The sequence below is a fragment of the Crocuta crocuta genome, unplaced genomic scaffold, assembly GCF_008692635.1.
Source record: "Crocuta crocuta isolate KB4526 unplaced genomic scaffold, BGI_CrCroc_1.0 scaffold131, whole genome shotgun sequence".
In the NCBI taxonomy this organism is placed as follows: Eukaryota; Metazoa; Chordata; class Mammalia; order Carnivora; family Hyaenidae; genus Crocuta; species Crocuta crocuta.
In genome coordinates this window covers 16789408-16814062 of record NW_027528977.1, presented here as the reverse complement: position 1 = coordinate 16814062, position 24655 = coordinate 16789408, and the positions used below count along the sequence as shown (strand labels likewise).

The 24655-nt window shown below is 35.9% G+C and overlaps 1 protein-coding gene across 1 annotated transcript; it reads right to left on the bottom strand.

Moving 5' to 3' along the window:
* Positions 1-1201: 1201 nt before the first annotated feature.
* On the bottom strand, positions 1202-24655 carry PANK3 (pantothenate kinase 3). Its single transcript, XM_077757347.1, has 7 exons — positions 24489-24655; positions 16227-16579; positions 13759-14012; positions 11781-11957; positions 11030-11153; positions 8925-9050; positions 1202-7740 (listed from the first exon to the last, which is right to left on the bottom strand). The coding sequence occupies exons 1-7, from the start codon at positions 24514-24516 to the stop codon at positions 7690-7692; spliced, it is 1113 nt and encodes a 370-aa protein (XP_077613473.1). The 5' UTR covers positions 24517-24655; the 3' UTR covers positions 1202-7689.

Sequence of the window (24655 nt, the reverse complement as noted above, 5' to 3'; positions counted from 1 at the left end):
TACAGCAGGGGCCAGGGTACCTGATACAGGGCACAAATCCTTCACCTCCACAAGTGTCTCTCTGGTGAGATCCTTTCCTATTGTGTTGCTGCATTAGCATGGGCTTTTTTGTAAAATGGTATCTCCACCTGTCCCACATTTTACTTTAGTCACCATTCTATATTATAAAAATGGTATAGATGTTTTTCTCCCTTTAAACCCAGATTACTCCCTTTTTCTTATTTTTTAAAATATTCTTATTTCTAGGAGAGAGAGACAGCGTGAGCAGGGGAGGGTCAGAGAGAGAGGGAGTCACAGACTGAAAAAGGCTCCAGGCTCTGAGCTGGCAGTCAGCACAGAGCCCGACGCGGGGCTCGAACCCAAGAACCGCGAGATCATGACCTAAGCGAAAGTCAGACGCTTAACCGACTAAGCCACTCAGGCGCCCCCCAGATTACTCCTTTAATTGGCAAATTTAGTCCACTTAATTTTGTGTTTATGAAGATATTTACTTCTATGATTTTCCTTGTGTCCTTGTTCTAATTTTTCTATTTTGATCTATCTTGCTTGGATGTTTTAGCCTAATTATTTTTAAATTTATTTGAATAGCATTCTGTTCCTATATGCTATTTGCCCAACATGAAAGCAAATAGCAACAACACAGAAAGGGCCGAGAAAATCTAGACTTTAGTTTTGGTTCTGCTCATAAACAGCTGTGTGACCTGGGACAGTACAATTGACTTCTCTGAGCTTTGTAATTCCCTATAAAATCTTGAGTTTGATTCAGCAGTCTGTGAGTGCCCAAACTTGGCTGGTCACTGGCTACTGGTGGGTGAGAGATACTAGGATGCCTCTAATTTGAAGTTTACTTAGATGAAATCTCCTTTTTTGTCCAGTTTCATTGAGCCATTGAGATAAGACTCTCATCTGTGAAGAACTACTTTCTACTGATGGGAATAAGAAGATGGGGGAAAAACTAACAATTACTTCTTACATGACAGATTAGATAGATAAGGACAATTTCTGTACAATTAATTCATCCATCAAGTATTTATTTACTGAACGCCTTCTCTGTGTCAGCTACTCAGGATAGAAGTAAGAGTTTGCCAAGTCCTTGTTCTGAGTTTACATTGTACTATAGGTTAATTTCAGTTACAATTTTAATCAGAGTGGAAATGAGGGAGTACAATATATAAAATGAAATAATAAAAAGATACACATATTAAACAACCTAGAGAATTTATTTGGAAAGTAGGAAATAAAAAGTATGATTTTAACATTTATTTAGAATATGAAGAAAACTAGAAAAAGTTAAAACTACAGAAAAGAAGGCAGAAAGTACTGAAGTTGGCCTAATGGCCGGCCGATATAAACAAGCAAAACCTAAGCTTCTTTCATGCAAACAAGGATTAAGGAGAAAAGTACAAGAATGTTTACGGAACAGACCACAACAAATATTTAAAAATTTACATAAGAAAATGTACATAAATGAAAAAATAAATTAGATGATTTACAAGCAATGTTTTATAGGTTACAATAGGCTATAACTTAGTTTATGATGAATAAAATTTATAGCACATCATACATTTTTACATCACAGATTCATTGTTAGAAGAATTCCAACATGACAAAGCTCAACTTGACAAGAACAATGTGATAGAATAAGGCAACTTAAATTGAAATGGCTTGTGTAAGTAAAATTCAAACATACAAACATCTAGGTAGGATTTGGTCAGTCACTGGACAGAAGACAAGTGCCATTCAACTTCAGTTAAAAAGCTGAAGGTCTCAATGTAGTTCAAATAAAAAGGGAAAGCATACAATGTACAAAAACATGATAAAACTGTCTTAATATGACTTATATCCTAATGCCATTAATTATATTTGGGACCAAGAGACTAAGATATTGATGTTAGGTGTATAAAGTTACCATTTGTTTCTAAATGTTGTAAACTAAAATGGGCCCCGGGGTGGGGGTGGTCAATTTCAAAATGGCTTAATATATGCAGTAGCTACTGACTGTGACAGGTATGATGTCCATGATTTAGAGATACAATGTAAAGCCAAAATCACCTCAAACTATTTGCATTACTTATATATGCTTTACAAATTATGTTAAAAGCTGAAATGTTCTTTGAAAGCTATTGAAACTGTAAGTACTGTAACGAACGAAAGATGTTAATAGCAAAAAACAAAACAAAAACAAAACCAGCAGTATATCAGAATTGAAATTTAGTTGCATACTTCATAGAATTCAAAACCTTGAATTTTAACTTCATTCACTCCTTTGAAAAATACATTCCTCATTAGTTCTTTTAAACACAAAATTAGTGGCATTTTTAGCAAAATGACCAAAAATACAAAAGAAAAATAATCTTTCGACTACACAAAGAGCCAGAATGTAAAGCTTTCTAAATTTTTTCAAGGAAAAAAAATTCCCCTCAAACACATCATTCAGCACAAACTCTAGTACTTGAAGTCCCAGATCAACTCACTGCTACATTATTTTTGTCACACACATGTACAATTTTATTATCCTCAGATAATTCTGAGGATAAGTGTTTTAGGCCTTCATCATATCTCATGTAGATGACTAGAATACAGAACATTTCAACTCACCTGGGGTAATTAAAAGTGTTTCATACATTTTGCTACAAACCGTGTTTGACAAAAGCAGTTAAGTAATTCTTGGAGGGGTTAATCTCACATCTGTTCCTACTCACACTGACCAGAAAGAAGAGTGAGCTTGAAGACAAGGGCCACTAAATAATCCCAAATATATCTAATTTTCATACATTCACAAATTTAGTGGGATGTTCCTTTCTGTACAATGGAAAAGTTCTAGGAATGTCCACATAATTTTAGAGTTAACTCAGTAAAAATTTGATACTTCTACAGATTAAAGCACACACATACACAATTTATAAATATATATAACCTCTCATATTACTTTTAGACAGACCTAGTTGGCCATTACAGGCAATAACATAACATTATGAGAGAATAACTAATACCATTCTATTGGCTTGGTGAGAATCCAGAATCTAGACCTAACACATACAAATCAAATTAACTCCAAAACATGACACCAAATATCTAAACAAATGAATTTAGTCTTTCCAAATGTTGCCATGAGTGGAGCAGCTAACTGTGTTTCAGGTTGATAACTGAGTTCTTTCCCATTGTAACAAATCAATTTCCTCATTTTACAATGAAAGAAAATAACATTCAAAGAATTTACAACAGGGGCTGGCACTATTTCTAATATAATAGCAAATCATGATTCCACATCCACTGAATATACAAGAGACAACACAAGCAATAGAGACTGCTTTTAGAAGACACCTGAACTTTTTAGAAGTGGAAATTACTCAGAATTCAGATATATGGTCAAAAAGCTGGGGTGATTTACTTTTCAAGCCACCATTATTTTTATTAGGCTATTAAAAATACCTTAAAGGAAGAAAAAAATTACTTCTTTTGGTCTTTGCTGATTATTACTAGGCTCAGTAGAAAATATAAGACAACTACTTTCTCAAATATTGAAAACAGGCAGTAATACAGATAAAGCACATTATTTTCTGAGGTTATCTGACAGTATAAACAAAGTTGGCTGAATTCCTTCGGTATTAGAATAAAACACACTAAAATAAACTTACTAAGAAAACAGGACACCAATGATGTTTCCTGTCAAATCATCTTAAATAAGGTCAAAGAGTATTACAAAAGGCAATATATTTCTAATATTTTGTTTATACATACCACAAACAAGTTAAATGCAAAATAATGTACACTCATTTTTTTCTGGTGATTATCCTTTAACAGTTTTTACATGGCTTTAAATAAGAAAGGATTTCTAAACTACATTCTCAAATGCAATGGACTAAAAAGCATAAAGTGCTCAACAGGGAAAAAAAAAAAAGATACACCAAATGAAAAATTTTCACATAACAAGCAAAGTGGTTATAAAGGATATCTGGAAACTATTGCCTTGCTAAGCTTTCTACCCAAGAATGCAACCTTAGAAATCAAGGCAAGACTGTTCTCAAAAGGTGAGAGTCCCACTGGACACAGAGGAAAACCTTTCCCCTCAGCTGCATTATTTTCCTTATAGAAACGGACTTTCAGGAACTGGTACTTAGAATACAGTAATCACATTTGCATGCAAAGGTAAAAAACTCAGGAATTTTAAAGAGTCTAGTATTTGGCAAAGAAATCTGGACCTCTTGAAAGACTGTCAATTGTTATGTATGTTACTGGCAATGGCATTTATCTAAACTAAGAGCCCACCTATTTAAATTAGCACAGCTGAACAAGTAATGCCCCTGTTGACAGTCAAGTCTAATACTATGTCTATGGAGAAACTGGTTATAGAACTAAAGGCCATTAGTTCTAAGAGTCTCTAGTTAAAAGGCAATCTTTTTTGGGGGGGTGGGCGGACGGCTGGTGGTGGAAAGTTCTAGACTTTGTGTTCTTTACCAAGCCCCCAAACTGACAGTGCTCTGTGCATCTGAACATATTATCAGATTTTAAGAATGAAAATTAAACCCAAAAGTTATAAAGAAGATTCTCTTGTGTATATAGAACACAATGAAGAATTAAAAGGGTCTCTATTTTGTCCTTTAAAGTGGTCTTCTCAAAATTCAAGTACATGAGGTTGGGGGGGAGGGGATTTAAATCATGGAATCCTCAAATTTGCTTCAGTGAAGGAGACATTTTGGAGATTGTTGAGGCCAGTCAGGATGGGTCCTCAGCAACTTTATCCAGTGTATCACTGGAAAAACAATACACACTGTACGATGAAATGGCAGGATCCAATGTAAGATACTTTTGGAATAGTCAGAAATACAGCTTGTCTTTGTAAAATAAACTAGCCCAAACAAGGTACTTATTAATCTGTATTTGAAGAAAAAAAGTTCCCATATTTTTTCCATAAAAAATAACATTTCCCATATCCCCTCTCAAATATTCTTTTAAAAGCCCTTATTCATAAAGTTTTAATGGATACATGATAATGTTCATTTTTAAGAGCTAGTTCTTGAACTGCACTATCTAGTACAGTAGCCACTCACTACTCAAATGTGGCTATTGAGAATCTGGAATGTGGTTAGCCAAAACTGACATGTGACGTTAAGTATAAATACACACTGGTTTTGAAGACAATGTAATAAAAAAAAAAGGATGGTATTGCCTAAATAACATTCCATATTAATTATATGTTGAAATGAAAACATACCCTTAGGCTGGATCAAAAAGAACTATATAATCAAAATGATTTTCACCTGTTTCTTTTTACTTCTTAAATATGCCTACCAGAATATATAAAATTACATACACTTTATGTTCTTAAACAGTATAGTCTAATAGAGCTCTGAGGCATTATGCTGTTTGGGCTTAGAACCAAACCGATTTACCACTGTATGCTTACAAAGAATTTCATCAAATTATATTAAAAAATCCCTGAATCTTGGCAGTCTTGTTCACAACTCTGTGTTCTTGCTTATTACTCCAGTAATTCTTGATTATACATGAGAATGGCCAAGAGCAACAGTGGTGAAATGGTTGTTCACTTTATATGTACTTTAGTAGGAAATTTCAGTTTCAAAAGAAACAAAGTATGAACCACAGTCTCAAATTAAACAGAGCATTGATCAAATTAACTTACATGGACCCTGACCATTCCATTTCTTTCTTTTTTTAAAGTTCTTACTTATTTTGAGAGAGAGAGTGTGAGCAGTGGAAAGGCAGAGGGAGGGAGAGAGGAAATTCCAAGCAGGCTCCATGTTGTGGGTGCATAGCCTGAAGCAGGGCTCAAAATCACAAACTGTGAGAACATGGCCTGAGCCCAAACCAAGAGCTGAGTACTCAAGAGACTGAGCCAGCAAGGCGCCCCTCCATTTTCTTTCTTAAAGAGAGCCCTAAATCTACAGCTGCTAATGTAGTCTGCCACAAGTTACAACTTGAAATTATCATTTAAAAATAAAAACTTTTTTTTACAAATGTCCAAATCACAAAACTTTAAACTGAACAAGTAGCTTTTTGTAAAGAGAGAGCTAGTCACAACAGTGGAAATAGTCAAGTCAGAGATGTTTGGTCACTGTCAGGTTTCGAAACGGCTTACTGACCAAACATGAATGCCAAGTTCCAAACATTCTAAATTCTAAACCATTACTTTCCATGCTTTTTTCTCTAAATATTCACTCCTATTATTCATATGTTCAAGTCTTTAGATAAATGCAACTGAATTTTAAATATCTGAGCACAAAATTTGAAAAGTATAAGGAGAAATGTCTTTGTCAAGCACCTCTACTGCAAATTGTTCTTTATGGAGCAAAATTATGTTCTATAAAAACATACTAATACTTCTTTCTTCCTGTAATGTAAACAATTTTTAAGTTTTTCCAAGTGCATCCAGATTTACTGGTAATTTAAGGAGGTGAATATTTTCTCCAAGTCTACTTTGTGAACCATTAATTAAGTAATGGTCTTGAATCAACTTCGCTGAACTACAGGACCTCCAAAATGTTGCTGCCAAAGTCAAAATCTAAAAAAAAATTCTAACATTATAAAAAATGACTTCAAAATAGAGAACAACTTCCAAGGCAAAAGGACTTACAAAATTTGAAACTATAATGCCTTTATTACTAGAATTTTAAAACACTGATCCTTTTAGAATTCTGTAATACTGCCCCAGACGCCTATAGTTTCAAAACTTATATTTCAGATTTCAATCACATCTGTTTAGAATAAATGTGATTTTGCTGCTGTTCATAATAGATTAAAGTCTCTAGCTTTGATGGTTAGACCTAATTAAACAGAAATGATTCAGTTTGGGCCCAAGATAACTGTGCTACAGAAAGAGCACAGACCTCTATCAATGCACGCAAAACATATTCTATTAGAAGAGTCCTGGGACCTCATTAAATGGACTTTCAAATAAGTAATTAAGCCTCCAATTAAAAAATATGAAACAGTTTTTAAACATAATGATTAACTTAAAAAATATAGAAAGTGCAGTATCACCAATCATGTGCATTTTCTAGGGTTCATTTTAGAATTCAGGCTAATATTTAACAATAGTATTTTAATTAAATTATAGCATTTGAAAAAGCTTGTCCATCTGGGAAAAGATCACATCAACATGCCTTTTTTGGCTGGGGGAAATGTTGACAAAACTACAATAATGAAAAATTAATATTGCCTTAACATTTCTAAAATCACATCAAAATGATCATCTTTGATAGCCATTTCAAGAAGTTTGATACAGGGTATCAGGTAAGTTACTGTCCACTTACTAGTAACCAAAACACATAGAACGCACTTGTTACAAATATTCAGATTCAATTAGTTATTAGGAGCTAAACATTTCTGAGACTTTAAGATTTGTGTTTGAGCATACAGTACTGAAATGTTGGCTACATAAAATAAATAGAAAATCTTCTCAGAGGAAGCTCAATAATCAGAGGCTGTATTGCATTTAAGGATTTAACACTGGCTATATACAGAAAGGAAAGCATTTCAATTAGAAATACTTCACATATTACCGAGCTCTCTCTTTTAATATGGCAACTTTTAGCAGCTTCCCATTGTGACATTTAAAAATCAACAGCAGTAGCGCTACTCTGCTATCCTTTGGTTCCCAGTAATGATGCCTCTGGTTTTCAGTTCCTCTTGAATGACATTTATTAGCAGAGAGACACCTGATGCTTTTTAGCTGAAATTTGGCAGCCCAAGAAGTGCACCAACTGCTCCAAAGTATCCCTGTATAATTTAAAAACAATTATTAATGCAGTCTAGCTTTTAAACTAGCATACAATATTAATAGGAACAGATATTTATGCATAATCTTTTAATAATCTCCATTGGGAAATCTACCAATTTCTGTGTTGTCAGTTAATATTTCAAAAATACGAAGTATGTACTTTGAGAGACAGCGTGCACGGGAAAAGAGCTGAGACAGTCTTAAGCAGCCTCCATGCCCAGCACGTAAACTGATTGGGGCTTGATCTTATGACAGTGAGATCATGACCTGAGCCACAAACAAGAGGCAAATGCTTAAGCAACTGAGCCACCCAGGCACTCCTGAAATACGTACTTTTAAAGTGTGACTCTTAGACACTAAAAAGCTTCTAAGGTTATTGTTGCAATTCTGTACCCTTCTCTCCCCCTTTCCTCAAATACAATTCCTTTAGTTCTACCTGCCACCCTCCCACAGCACATAGCACGGCATGCGGAGCCTGCAGAGCAGTCTACCATTCTGGTCTACATGGTGACAGTGGGGACAATGAGACACAGATGCTTTATAAGGGAATACTCTGAATACGTGTTACTAAAATTATTAATATGTCCACCTGACCAGAAACAAAGTAATTCAAGGTAAATTTACTCAATCCAAAATATCATATGAACTGATATTTTCAGATCAGAATAAATGGATGTAGTGAATCTACAGGAAAAATATCTTAAAGAATAAACGCCAAAATTTTAACAATGGTCGGTCACCTTTGAAGGTGGAGGTGAGGTTGTGATGGAAGGATTAAGAATTTTAAGAATTTTCATCGCTAAATTATATATTTTTGTTTACATTTAATATTTGTTATTTCAAGGGAAGAAAAAAAAGCAAGAGAACAATTTAATGAAATAAATCCACTACGTACACATGCAGTCCCAGTATTTAAGGAGCTCACAAGACCTAATATTGTTCTCTCTTGGTCAGAGGAAAAGGGAAACTCCATCTTAATTGGGTGTCTGCATTAATGGGGCATGAATATGGAGGTTACAGTAACCCATATCCCCCCAGTCAAACTGAAGTATGGGACTCCATATACTATTTAGGTAAATCACAGTTTTATACTTCTAAGTACACAGCAAGAAGCAATATATAAAACTTGCATATAAAAAAAGCATGCTATTAAAATTGACAAAACATCCTTTTCCTATCATACCTCATGCTCTAGAAACAATGCTTTCAGTTGACCTTTTGACCAGTAATCCAGTGCATACGCCAAAAGTTTCATTGAGAGAGTATTGACACGTAAAAAGTTTCCGACAAAGACAACTCTGTTTATTTTCTAAAAGAAAAGAACAAAGAAAATGACCTGAAATAAGAATTATCAAGTAGATTTTATAATACAGTAGGGTTTAGAAAAATCTCTACTTAAAAATATAAATAGCCACTACTTTTCTTAAGTGTCTATTACATTCCTGGTACATATGCTTCCATAATCCTGAATATTTAAAATTTGGTTCAGAATATATCACTACACATTTGACACAACCTACAGAATATACATCAAGAGTGAGCCAAAACGTAAACTATGGGTTTTGTGTGATATAGATGTGTCACTGCAAGTTCAGTGATTATGACAAATGTACCAATCTGGTGTTGGATACGGACAGTGGGGAAGGCCATGCAGCTGTGGGGTTTAAGAGTATATATGGGAACTCTCCATATTTTTCACTCCATTTTTCTGTGAACCTAAAACTTGTCTATGTTTTAAATATAGTCTATTAAAAAAAAAGTTCTGGAAAGAGCCAAGTAAATGATTTTAGATGATAACTGGTTTTTGAAAATGGCCAATAAATAATCTATTAAGGAAGTAATCTGGAGAAATATTATTGAGATTAAAGGAGAGAAACCAAGGAACAGTATTTTAACTGTGTTTAAAAAACAATGTAAACTTGAAGCTTCCAGCATCTCTGGCCCCAGCTAACCCATCAAGTCACTCCCTGCTAAGATGTCACTCACTAATTTAGTTCCCTAGATACCTTGAAGGAAATCTTAGATGGAGGAACTAGTGTTTCAATCTCCAAAACGCTTTTCTACTCTCACAATAATATACTTTTGAGTATACATGTTTGCACACTGAGTTTGAATAGTGTAAGCTATGGCCTCAATCACTATTAGGTCAAGTGGTCCCAGATTGTCAGCCCCCAAAAGTGAAATATTCCCCAAACCTAGGTTAAAACACCTGAGGGTGGCTCCCCCTACCAACTTACTCAACTGTTACCGAGACACTGGATTTTAACAAAGAGTAACATGCATGATTACCTTATCTCCTTTAAATATTTACCCAAGGGTCACATTTTCAATAAAGCCTTCCTTTAACAACCAAACTACTCAGCAATCTGTCTTCTGCCATTCTCTTTATCTTGTTTGGTTTTCTTTTTTAAAAAGTAGCATTTATCACCTAATACATACTAAAAAATTTACTCTATCGCTAGAATAGATGGAAGCTCCACAAAGCCAGGGGCCTTTGTTTTTTTTCACTAATATATCCCAAGTGCCTAGAAAAATGCCAGGTAAAAGTTACTCCAGATACCCACTCAATGAATAAATGAATGAACAAATGAACAGTTCCCTCAAAAAGCAAAATTTCCAATTCATTTAAAGTATTTGCTATTTACAAAAATTAAATGGGCAAATACATCTATCACAGGATGACAGAACTGTGTATCTACTCTCCTTCAAATAAAGATAACCCAACGAGGCAAATCTATGAGTTAATGCTTTTAATTAAGTATGTATCATTCAAATTGCATGTGAAGAACAAGTCTCAATGCCTTCATAGCCCTGTACAATGCTGCTTGATCCATATGCAACAAGGCAGCACTGTAAAGAAGCCAAAGGCAGTAAGAAAACTTCCAAGCACTTTGCTAATAATATGCAACATTAACAGTAAAAACAAAATACAAAAAAAAACACAACAAAACCCCCAAAACGCTCTTTCAGTAGTTACCTCAAAAAATGTCCTATGTTTGAAAAGAATTTTCTATGTTCAAGAGATTTAGGTTGTATATTTCTGGAAAAGCTTCCAGATAAATTTGAAATGTAAATGTCTATTTGTCCTATTTCCAATTTGAATTATCTGCTATTTTCTTTAAAAGCAACATAATTGGGTACACATAACATATTTAGCTAATGAGGCTTGGGATTAAACAGAGATGAGTAATCTCAATCATAGAGACCTTGTTAAGGAACATAAAAAAGTCATGCTATACATACATAAAATTCCAATCCACATTTTTCTTACAGTTAACATTTTTTTACCTCATTAACAGCACACATTCGTGCCACAGAACCAATGTTATTGGTGATAGTAACTAAAGTAGCTCTTGCTAGATCTTCTTTACTAACAGATTCTCGCTTCTCCTTATAAATCATATTCCCAAAACTGCAAAGAAATGAAAAACAAACAAAATCAATTCTGATAATCAACATTTTTGGGAATTTATCCTACAGATAAATGTGATATGTACAAAATAATGTGTGTTAATAAGGTTACCGACTGACCCATTGAACTATACATAGCAAATACTAGAAACCACCAAAACATTCAACAAACTTTGATAAATCCCCACAATAAAATACCAAGAAGCTGTTAATAAGGGAGGGAGGGAAGGAGAGGAAAAGGAAGAGAAAGGGGAGAAAAGAAGGCAAGAGAGAAATGAAGGGAGGGAGGCCAGTAGATAGACTAGGATATGTTGCCTGAACAGTATATACAGTATGCTGTATAATAGCATAGAAATATTACCTTCTGAAAGTTAACCTCTGTAAAAGGGGAGGATAAAGATATGTCTTTACATTTGCATAAAAAAACCTGAAGGGATGCACAAGAATAAAAATGGTTTCTTATAGAGTATAGCTGAGACTTCTTAATGCATATCTAATTTTTAAACTACATGAGTGTTCAAAACTTGGAACGTAACGTGGTTAAGAGTAAGCCTTTACAATTTCCTAATATACTGCTTTCTAAAAACTAAATGAGAACCTTTAATTACAACATAAATATTAAACTTACCTAGATGCTACAGCCCAACCTGGGAGACAAAATCTTTCATAATCTCCTCCATAAATATCACGGACCAGCTTGTCAGCTTGGGTGCTGTCACCTTTGGACGCCATTTCAAGAGCCTCTTCAAAACTTTCACAGCCAGTCAACAGACAGCATAAACCCAGAAAGGTACCCCCTCCAAGGCTAAAGAAAACAAAGAAATCTGGGTAAGTTACATTTACATACTGTATTCTTTCTCCAGAGTAAAAAGGCGGAGTATTCATATATTCTATAAATGCAAAGAATATATTGCTAGTGCCAAGTGCTGAAGTATCAACATAATGAAGGTAAGAAAAATGCCTAGCAAATCCAAATTTGTCAGATGAAATAAACCAAAGGGGAAAATAATCATTTGGTAGAAGCATCATGAAGATAGAAGAGATGTTTTATATTTTCTATTATCTTTACCAATTCTTTACACTTTGTAATTACTGAAAATAAATGCTTTTATGTGAGTGAAAAAGCAGTTTAAGTGTTAAAAATTACTATATGAATTAAAAGGAGAAAATTTGTAACTCTACATGGTTACCAGATAATGATTAAGTGAAAGGTCTATTTACTTGGTCTGACAAGGCTGAAATCAATTCAATATGATACATAAGCATTTAATGTGACCCAGAAATGACCATCGTGAGAAAATTTTTCTCAGGCTGGTCAATATGTTAATGCCAGAAATTTACTTGGTTCTATTACTCTTTTGGATATGCTCATAAAATTTAATGTCTCTCTAGCTCCTAAAATTAAAACCTTTGCTCCTCAGATTCACCTCAATTTCTAACAGACTCTATACTTTTTTAAATTTTTATTTTTTATGTCTTTATTTTATTTTTTGAGAGAGAGACAGAGTGTGAGCGGGGGAGGTGCAGAGAGAGAGGGAGACCCAGAATCTGAAGCAGGCTCCAGGCTCTGAGCTGTCAGCACAGAGTCCGATGCGGGGCTCAAACCCATAAACTGTGAGATCATGACCTGAGCCAAAGTCAGATGCTTAACCGACTGAGACACCCAGGCATCCCTAACAGACTCTACCTTTGATCACTGCTAGAATTTAGTTAACCAGTCTTAATTTTTTAGAACTGACTGCAGTAGGTAATACTTTCCTATAATTCTCTGGCATAGAGCATCACAATGGAGGTAGATTTTTAGCCACTACAGTACTAATTAAGTTTAAGTATCACTTAGGGGCACCTGGCTGGCTCAGTCAGTAGAACATGCAACCCTTGATCTCCAGGTTCTCTGAGTCTGAGCTCCATAATGGAGGTAGTTTACTTAAAACAAAAAAAAAATTAAGTATCACTTTAACAACAGCACTACTTTAAAATGCAAATGAGATTTTTTCATACGCCCCAAAATCTTTCTTTCTCAAATAAACAGGAGTCTCTATCCTCCTTAAAAGCTGATAAAGTATATATCAGAATCATAAGGACAATTTAAAAATTTCATTTCACAATACTTCAGGCATTATAGAAAACACTATGGGATATTTGGAACATTAATGTTATCCCATAAAGAGCTCATATTAAATTCATCCTATAAGAATTCTCAAAATGTTGCCTAATACAACACTTAAATATGAATCTAATCCAATCAGCATGCAGGCTGACCAGTGCCAAGCTTTAGGCTTACATATACCTATAAAATAGTGAAAGACATAGAAGAATGCTTTGGAAAATAAAAAAGTCACTGAAATCATTCCACATAAATATTCTCTCTTACAATTGTGGAAAGTTTGGTGCCAACTGATGCTAAGCAAATATAAATAATGATTTCACTTTGGGTCTTTATAAACATACCTTATAAAACAACATTATCTACAACACTTTAACTTGTACTTACATACCTTTTTTGGCTACTGCACAAATACATGTTAGAGGCTAGCATTAATGAGTTCACAACTTCTGTATATAAAACAACATGAACACTGCAATAACAATAAAAAGGTTACTACCTTGTCCCAGTTACTCGTTTATAGTTGTCTTTGGAATGGACTGCTAAAATACTGACTCCTGAACCAATGTTCACTATCAGCAGTGGATAGGGATCATCCAGGTTAAAAGGCATCTTTTGGCATCGCTCAGGTTCTGAGGCATTAGCAAAATAATAGCACTCTGCTTGTCCATTGAAACTGACAGAATCTATATACAGCAAGCCCCTTACAAGGCAGTCAAGTTCATCCAGTTTGTGCAGGTGGAGGTTTCCAATCTGTAAAACAAAAAAATACAAACAAAAAAACCCCACCAAAACACCAAAAAAGTTGTACAAAGTGAACAAGGGACAGTATTAAAATATTTGACTCAACTACACTGTATAATTTTCACATACTTCATAAAACTTCAAAATCACCTTTACATTTTCACTTGTTTTGTGTCAAAATCTCTAAGTCTTATGATTCTCAGTGATGGTGGTATTACCTCTGGAGGTATTCTGGAAATTGGTGGGGATATTTCAGTTTTCACAAAAAGAAAAGGACTAAACTAATGTTTAGTAGGCAGGGACTTTGGATGTCAGACATCTCCAATGGGCGGGGCAGTTGTGCAAAACAAAGAAGTATCCCATTCCTGATCTATCTTTCAGTGTCCTGACAGACATTTTTGTGGGTAGCAGTAGGAAAATTTGTTTATAGTTACCATGCCTATGTAAACAATTCTTTACACCGTTTTAATATATGTACACTAAATTTGCTAGGAATGCAACCACCATATAAACTGAGGAAATACTGGACTTCCATATCAATGTTAGCATTTGTGGCTTTAGAATTTATGGTGAATTTATGTGTAAAAGTGTCAGTATCTAACTATTTCATTATGCCCCTCTTCTGTGATCCTACTAGAGAAATCTACCAATATACAATACCTTCAATTCCTGTCTCTATATTATACTTTGGGTACTAGTTTGAAATTATTAAATTCATTTCAGATTCATAAAGAATGTATTATAAAGTAATAGTAATAAAATCTCAGCTTAGAGATCACCTCCTCTGGGAAGCTTTCATTCTCCAGAACTTGCTAGGTACCACACTACTCTGGTCTTCCCATGGCACTGCTTTTCATAGCAACAATATTAATGATCAGACATGGTACTTTTATTTTTAACTCATTTGTGTGGTCTAACTCATTTGTGCTCTACTATACTCTTTCTTTAGGGGCTAAGACTGTCTTATTCCCAGCTGAGCTCTGTCTAGCATAATACTTGACATATACTACATGCTCAATTATTAGCTTAATGAATGAATGATCGTCAACAAAAACAGTTATTACATAACTTCATCATTAGAAAATATTGATAGTGGCCAGGTGAAGTGAAAGCTGGCATCAAGGACACTGCTTTTGGTAAGAATACTAAACACTAAAAATATCTCATGTCCAAGTGGACTGGTCTCAAATTTATGTTCAAATTACTCAATAAACTGAATACAAAATAGCATTATCCATCAAGAGAGTAACAATTTAGACTTTTTAACTATCCTAAAGTTTAAGAGGCTCACTTATGTGAGCCATGTAAGTGATCACTTATGTTCTATTAACAGATTTTTCTTATATAAATTTAATTAAATGGTCCACTTGCATATTTTCAAGGAAAACAAATTTCAGTAGCCCCAAATGTCAACTTTCTAATCTTTACTCTAATGGAAAGAACTAGAAGCTTGGCAAACTCCCACTAGCACATAAATCAATGCTTACGTTATGTCCTTACATTATCAAATGCTTACATTTGCCATATCCAAATGACGCCCTTTGAGACAAGAACATGGTAAGGTTGACAGATAAAATCAGGAAAAGGAGGTAACAGGGACTTTCATTCAGATGTCTACTAATCAAAAGACACTGGCTTCAGCTGTTTTTCTTTGGGGAGATGGCCCTAGGAGAGAGGACTATATGGATAATATACAAAGAGCAATGCAAACACAGGACAGTAATAGTGAAAACAATCCAAAACTCACTTATATCTGGCTTTTTACACTACCAAATTCACTGAAATTTCTTTTTACTGTATCTTTATAGCAGTCCCTAAACCTAGCAGGCTTTACCCAATAAACCCAAATCTGGGGTGATTTTTTACTCAGCCTATAAAGATGTTTAAGTCCTCAAATGAGGGGCACCTAGGCTGCTCAGTTGGTTAAATGCCTGACTCTTTGATTTTGGCTCAGGTCATGATCTCAAGGTTATGAGATGGAGCCCCATGTCAGGCTCTATGCTGAGAATGGAGCCTGCTTGAGATTCTCTCTCTCTCTGCCCCTCTCCAACCCCCTCCTAAAAAACACACCCCAAATGATAAAATTATCATGAATATATACTTCCTCTGTATCCAAGCAGGGGGAACTAATCTAAGAAACATGTTAGAAGGAAAGCTAGCCTCATGTTTTAAAAATTAAAGAGAATGGGTATCAATTTTTGGCTTTGAGTAACAGACACCTACTGTGCGGAAATCTTCTTCAAACTTGTAAGCACCACCTCCTGTAGCACATAGCACCGTGTGTAATGTTGAGAAATTTTTATCTCTTCCCATTTGGATAAAAGTAGGCAGGTCATGGGTTGGAAATCTGATAAAGTGCAAGTTCCCTCTTCGGCCAAAAAGTGTTAAATCCTTCAGTTCAAGGTGTACGTCCCGAATACCAGTGGATCCATATGCTACATTAGAAGTCAAATATTTCCGGATACTTTTTAAACTCTCAACTTCTTCCTGTTCTTCCTCTGCTGTGATATCAATAGGTTCAAAATAGGAGAGCTTTACTAGAGTCCCCCCAATGTCCATGCCAAACCATGGGAAAGCTGTGGATTAAAAAAAATAATTTTAACTATCTACATTGGCTTTAGAAACAAATTAGTTAGAAACTAGTTAATTAGCCACAAATTTCATTTGCCCTGAATCATGCAGTCAGTTTTTTGGGGGTAAGATGCATCTTCTATGTACAACTCAACTTTTCCCCTCCAAAGTATTACTTTGTATATGTTCTAAAAATTTGTAACATAGGATGCTTAGAGCTGGCCAAAGGTCATTTGGTTTCTGGTCAGGTAGGCATTCTTTTTCATTTATTAAATACTTATCATATGCCCCAGGGTATAAGGAAAAATTTGGACCAATTGTTTTTAATAAATAGGTCATAATCTATGGCTTAGATAATGTTTCTAGTAAGATTTTAACAGTAAAATTGGCCTATAATTACTTCAAGTAACCCAAGGTAAAAGTACCTCCTTAAAAAGAAATCTTAGTATTTCCTCATTAAGCATTAGGTTTCTTTGGTACATTTGGTTAACTAAATTAGCTGTTAATAATGTTGAAGGTTAAGTCCTCCTAGGGCATATTTGGGCAGGCAGTTCTATCATTTGGGTAGGTAAGTCGGGACTTGGTGCTCTTTCACTAATTGAACTATAGGACTTTAAAAAAGCCATTAACTTCTCTGAATCCTAGTTTCTTTAAGGTCCATTTCTATTTTCTGGAATCTTAAACAAGATGATACTCAAAAATAATTTAATACTTATGAATTATAAATTATAAAATGCCTCAGAACAAAATGTATTTAGCAGTATAAGTTGTCAAAGAAAACTAATTCCCTCTAAAATTTGTTTCTTAAATATTAATGTTTGTTATGTGTAATTATTAGAAACCAGGAACATACAATTCAACAAGATAGGATTCTATACATTTCTCCATTACAGAATTTACATTTACTGAAACTAATAATATTAAACATAAGAGTAATTCTCATCTTTTTCTGGAGAAAGAGATTACTTTTCTTTCTTTTTTTTTCCAGCTCACTTGTTTTTGTATTTGAAACCCAAGTTGCAGATATAGGTCTACATTAAAGACCATTAAATCTTAAAATAGAAACTTCTTTTAAAAAGAAATTAGTAAAATGATGTAAGACCATAATCTGGGTGGCAGTAAGACCCCCCAAACAGGGATTTTACTTTTATGCCGCCTGTAGATTTTTATAAACAAAGATGTAAAAGAAACTAAATTTTCTCAATTTTTAAATCCCTGCTCTCAAGTAGCAATATTAACAGTTAGTTACAAAGGGCATATTCACAGGAACTGTTTGCCTTAAAAGAAAAACCAATACAGAGTAGCTCTACTGATCCAATATATCAGAGATATATTTTCCCAAACTGTTAAACAGATGTGCATTTAGGACACTTTTCAATGAATGGTACGATAAAACATAAAAATAACAGGGCGCCTGGGTGGCTCAGCCGGTTGGGCATCCGACTTCAGCTCAGGTCATGATCTCACAGTTCGTGGGTTTAAGCCCCGCATCGGGCTCTGTGCTGACACCCAGCTCAAAGATGAGCCTGTTTCGGATTCTGTATCTCCCTCTCTCTGATCCTCCCCTGCTCATGCTGTCTCTCTCTCAGAAATAAATAAAACATTAAAAAAATTTTTTTAAATGCTTATATAACCAAAATGATTTATCTTATTTGATGATTGATTCTAGATTTCATGGGGGTGGGTGTCCCAATCACTGCTGCCATATAATGTATATTTTGAGATAGAAAAGTTTCTACAAGGTGAGTTTTATTAAGCTAAAAACTTTTAGTTTCTGAAGTTCAAAATATTTAAAAAATTGTTTTGATAGTTTTTCTTTCTATGCCTTTATCAGGTGTCAAAATATACAAATAAAAATGTTACTTCCCAGCAAACTATAAAGCTGAAACATTACCAAGTTCAAAGTTCATATTTTTATGCTTAGTCAGAAGTCCCGGTCTACTCCGAGGCTTATAAATAAGCACTGCCATTGTTGAAAGAAAAATAAACCCAATTAACACTTATGTGAGGAACTTTTCATTCTTACATGAAACCATAATTTTTTAAAGCACCTTACTGACTAGGAAGATATTTGAAGTTTACAGATAAAAATACTGCGGAGGAAGAAACTTTCTACTTTTCTAAACCTGTGCAGTTAGCACCAAGGTTTTTGATCTCAAAGGTCAATGGCCAGTTACAAAACACCTAACTATGGAATAGGCAGGATTTCACTGTGAAGTCTAGGGTGCATGAAAGTGTTACGTAGTCCACCTAGTTCTTTCTTCGAGACAGAAAATGGACGTTTAGGTATAAGTATCATTAAAATGGTAAATAAAAACAAACAAAAACCTTCTTCTTTTAAAAGGCTTTTTTTTTTTTATTAATTATTTCTGAGAGAGAGAGAGAGAAAGACAGCATGAGCAGGGGAAGGTCAGAGAGAGACGGGGGACACAGAATTTGAAACAGGCTCCAGGCCCTGAGCTAGCTGTCATCACAGAGCCCAAACGGGGCTCGAACCCATTCCCACTAACTGTGAGATCATGACCTGAGCCGAAGTTGGATGCTTTACCGACTGAGCCACCCAGGCCCCCCTAAAAGGCTTTTTCTTGATCTATTTGCCTGAAACAACCAAACCTGTCCTATCTGGAAAAGAAAACTCCACACAGAAGGTAAAAAACATTTGTAAACAAAGCTGTTTCATTAGAGTATATAAAATCCCTCATTTCTTTTAAATTACATTGATTGCTGAAGAATATAAAATATGTATGTCATAACAACCATCAACAACCACAAACTCATGAAACAGAATACTACCATTCAATTTTATTTTTTAAGTAGGCTTCACGACCCGCATGGAGCCCACAGAGATCAAGACCTGAGGTAAGGTCAAGAGTCAGATGCTTAGCTAACTGAGCCATCCAGGCACCCCTACCATTCAATTTTAAATCCTTGTGTACCCACTTTTGTATACTAAAGAAACACAAGGTTCTCTGAAATAAGTTCAATGAAGTTGGAAAAACTATATAATTTCTTTAAGTGTTATTGCCTACAGAGATAGGCTTTTAAAATTGCAAAAAGCTCAAGATTCATCTCATATCTAGCCTATGAGATATGTCTGTTTTTAAAGGAAGGGTAACTAGATGGTAGATGATGAGTTTCTCACTAATCGTCATGTGCAAACTAGAATATAACATGTTCCCTCTATTTCTTAGTAAATCTCACTTATGACAATTTTCTTAAAATTAGGAAGGGAAGGAGGTTACATACTGAAAGAGAACTTAGCCTTGCCACTGACTAAAAAAAAAAATTGGTAATAGCCACCTTTGGCATTAGTGAGCCTTGCAACTCAGGAGAGTTCTGGAATTCATTTCCTAGGGTGGGGAGGATCACATTCAAAAAAGTATGGGGAAGGCAATAAGAACACAGAAAACATAAGTTCTTTTTTTTTTAAAGACGTTTTTTAAGCAATCTCTATACCCAGCATGGGGTTGGAAACTCACAACCCTGAGATCAAGAGTTGCATGCTCTATCAACGGAGCCAGCCAGGCGTGCAACACAGAAAAAAATTCTTAATTCTCATTCACTCCTATCAGTTAGTAAGTGGTTAGATGACTGCTCTTTACATTTTCTAGTACATTAAAAAATATATATGTATTTACTTTGTCACTGAACAAAATAGGAGGGGGAAAGGGGCATGGAGCTCAAACTTAATTTGCAATGAAAGCCTGAACAAATATAAGGTTATTAAGTACAACCACAGCTTCACTAATAGCTCATGAGGAAAGAAAAAATATCAGTTTCCTAAAAAAATCAGGCAAGTATCTGTACCGATAGCTTTGCTGCTTTTAGCCAAGGGATAGGTTAAAAGTAGGTCAGCAGTACATGAGCAGCCTACTTACTGCATATAACCTAAACATTTTTTACTCTTTGAGAATAAAACTCTCCACTGCCAAGGTAAAAAGAAGAAAACTAAAATGCACATTTAGAAAACAAAGCACAGGGGCGCCTGGGTGGCTCAGCTGGTTAGGTGTCGGACTTCAGCTCAGGTCATGATCTCAGTTTCTGGCTGTGTGTCAGGCACGCGTCAGGATCTGCGCTGACAGCTGAGAGCCTGGAGCCTGCTTTAGATTCTGTCTCCCTCTCTCTCTGCCCCTCCCACGCTCACAATCGTCTCTCTTGCTCTCAAGTATAAACATTAAAAAACTTAAAAAAAAAAAAAGAAACAAAGCAAACATTCCATAAATACAAATACTTACTTTGATGATGGCAAATATGCACTGCCTTCTCCAGACTTTCCTAGAAATCTCCTGTGATCTATCTGGATTTCAAAAAAACAATAGTTCCTATTCTATTTCTCAGCTGAGCCTGAGAGAGTTGCCATTAGTTTCCCGTAAGTAACAAAAATACCCAGAACTACCATAAGCATAAAGTGCTACCAAGAATTATCTTTCTTACCAGGGTGGGTTATGAAGAAACCCACATTTCTAATCACCTTTTCAAATGATTAAAAGGCAGGAGACATCTAGCCACAGGGCAATCTCTTAGTTTCTAAGAAGACGAGTTACAAGAGTTTGGTGTCTTGCTAAGTGTTGTAAAGGGGTGGGGGAGAAGCATTAATGAACCATTTAATTGCTATTGGCCCCATGCAGATTTCAGCCCAAAGGGATCCTGTGCCAAATTAGGATTTAATTATTCTTTAGCAGAAAGAGAAATCAAATGATGAAAATGTTCAAGACATTAGTGGATTATTTCACGAAACAAAATTCTAAAATGGGCATGTGCACTGGTAAACTCCAAGTATGCTTCAAGTTCTTGGATAAAAGACATTTTGCTCTTCCCAATAATCATTCAAAACAAAAACATGGTGTTTCAAAATAGACTAAGAAATTAATCACCTTCACACCTTCAGTATCACTTAGAAGCGCATCACATACATTTTTTTTCCCTTTGGTAAATCAGGTACATCTAAGGGAATGTTAGAAACTATCATTTTAATTGTACCTTATTATCTACGGGATGTGGTAATTCTTAAGCAATGATTCAGTTTACAAACAGGCCAATCCAACTGCACTTATATGCCATATACTTCTCTCCGGTCTTGACAAATGCTTCAGGTTGGGTTAGCAGAGATTCAAAAACCTTTATCTCCCCAAATTAAAATAAAATGTATCTTTTACTATCACCTTGTTAATCAGGCTACATGCCACAATGGTAAGCAACACAAGGACTGAACAGACCTTAAGAGATCATGTCAGTCCAGGTAGAGAGGAACCCACGATTGTTTGGCTTTTTAATATCTAATATTTAAGCAGTGTGAAAAATGCAAGTAAAGGCAAAGCAAACAAACATTGCCGTTTTTCAGGTTTTCACAGAAAACTAGAAAAAGTTTTACTAGAAAAATTTTTCATGAGAATAATTTTTGACTTCATCCTTCCCTTGGAGTTTCATTAACACATATTTCAAACACTAACCTTTTACTTACACAGTCTAGAGGATGAAACGTATTCCTTTTCTTATTTTCTGGTTACATACACGCATTTGCTTTATAACCTTGTAATATATAGTGATGTATCTAAAAGCAGTATTTTCTAACCCTTAGGTGAATGTAAGAGCTTGAAGCTAAAGCCGCTGGTTTAATGCTGCAATGCTTGTAAAGATAGTGCTTCTGCACATAGGAAGTGCTCACTAAATTTGTAATTCTAAAAAAAAAAAAAAACCTATACAAGTACTCTAAAACAACACAAATCACAAATACATCTTCTGCTAATCTGAGTGGTTTAAAGCATTAGAAATAACACTTTGCAGTTATATATATTTATAGTTCATAATTGAAATACTTTCCCTCACACAGGAAAACAAGATGTTCTTTACTTTCCCTGTGAAGAACTGAGGAAACAGTAAAGTCACCTTTTACATATAAGGAAAAAGGGAAAGTGTTTCCTTAGACCTCTAAATCCTATTAACTGACTAGTGTTTGAGCGTGACTCTTTCAGCATTAACAGTCTCTTACGTAGGAATAAGCAACTGCTAAAAAAAAATAGGTGCTCCTTTCTCAACTTAAAGTTCCTTTTATAAACCTTTGTTATCTTTGCTGAAGCAAAGGTGGCATTCATACCTGATTACAAGTGTGCCCAAATCTAACAAATCGAATCACTACCATGGCAACAAGAAAACACGCTAAGAGAATAGGAGCTTGTCAAAGTTCAACTCATTTTACTAAATGGAAATTCTAAGACAAGCAGGGAAAACGTATGTGTTAAAGGAACACATCCTCCAAGTGTTCGCTGTTACTGCATCTGTTCAAGATTAGTTTAACTCGGCAAATGTAAAGGAAATTAAAACTGGTTCTATATTAACTGTCACTTAAAACCTTCCCATCACTATTTGACAGACTCCTTGAATAAGAACTCTAACGTTCACAAGAGATCATCATTAAAAAATATATTTTCTTCAGCAGGCAGATAAAAAAAATCACCAGGTTGGGAAGATTTGTGTTTAAGTATCTAGACTAAACTATGCCCTGTGGGTGCAGAAAAAAGAACACTGGACGAGGAGTTCACTCCAGGCGCTGAACCTCATTAGCACGGTTGGTTGGTATAGCCTTGGAAAAGTTACTCTAAATAAATAAATTCCATTTCCTCATCAGTAGAATTAAGCACGGAGTATCTCATATTTAAATAACAATCAGTAGGGGCGCCAGGGTGGCTTAGTCGGTTAAGCGTCCGACTTTCGCTTAGGTCATGATCTCGCGGTTCGTGGGTTCGAGCCCCGCGTCGGGCTCTGTGCTGACTGCCAGGTCAGAGCCTGGAGCCTGTTTCAGAGTCTGTGACTCCCTCTCTCTCTGACCCTCCCCTGCTCACGCTGTCTCTCTCTCTCCTAGAAATAAATAAAAAAAATTAAAAAAATTTTTTAAAATAACAATCAGTAGTTTTCAGAGTGCTCCCCTATGCTGCCTCTCCCCTGAGGTAACAAGAGCCCTGATGGGCCAGAAGGGAAGGTGTCCGTGCTCCCTCCGTTTTATCACCCGAGACCCTAAAAACTGTAAAATATACAATCCTAAGATATAAGCATATGCATCCCCGCATTCCTAGTTGCACTGGGGGAATGGCCTTAGAAAGTATGAAATCCCAATGAGTGATTAAATATGCTATTTACAGGGGTCAAGGTTTTTAAAAGGCTAAAAATCAAAGCAAATGAAAGTTGATCTGCTCTTTTAAAACATGGGAAAGAAATGCTTTATTAAAAAGTTCGTATATATACATATTGGCCGTAGACAATCCCTGAGTATTGACCAAAATTTAATAGTGGTTAGCCTTGAGTGGAGGGAATACCTGTAGTTTTCATTTTTTTATGTCTCTTTTTCCAAGCAAACACTCTCTAGTTGTTTAGTCTAAACAAAAACAAGCCAAGGCAATTAGCCGCTGGTAGATTACAGGCGTGTTTTTCTAAAAAGGCTCTAATTGCAACAGCAGTGACAACTCCCAGAAACACCAGGATTTCAAGGACACATGGCAGGAAGCTCAGAAATCAGTAAGAGAGAAAAAAAAAAAAAGGGAGGGGGGGGAGCCTCGGGGGTAAATGCCCCGACACAAATGACACCCATTTTCAACCTGACTTCAGAGCTAGCTGGGGAAGCGGACTAGTATCTGCCGTCTGTTCCGGCAAAACCCGAATCAAAAATTCCCCCAAGCGCCTCCCAGATCTCGAGAAGGAAGTGGGAGGAAAGGGCCAGGCGGCGGCAGGCGTTCGTCACGCGCGCACAGGAGAACGAACAGGGGGCCTCGACCCCGAGGCTGAAATGGTCCTTCCGCCCCCATCCCGCGCTGGGCGCCTGCGAGGGGCGACGGGCAGGCCACGACGCCGCTCCGCTCAGGCGCTTCGCATGGGGCCCAAAGTGCTCTCCCAACCCGGCGGGCCCAAGCCCCCATATCTTACAGGGTTTCTTGGCATCCTTGATCTTCATGGCGTTTGCCTAAGACACCAAGGGCAGCCTCGGGACCGGAGCACGGAGCGTAGTGGGGTAGCGGCGGCGACTCCAGAGGTGTCTGGGCCGCGCGGGAAGGCCCGGCGGGTTCCTCCCCTCAGGCCTGGCGGGGCGGNGG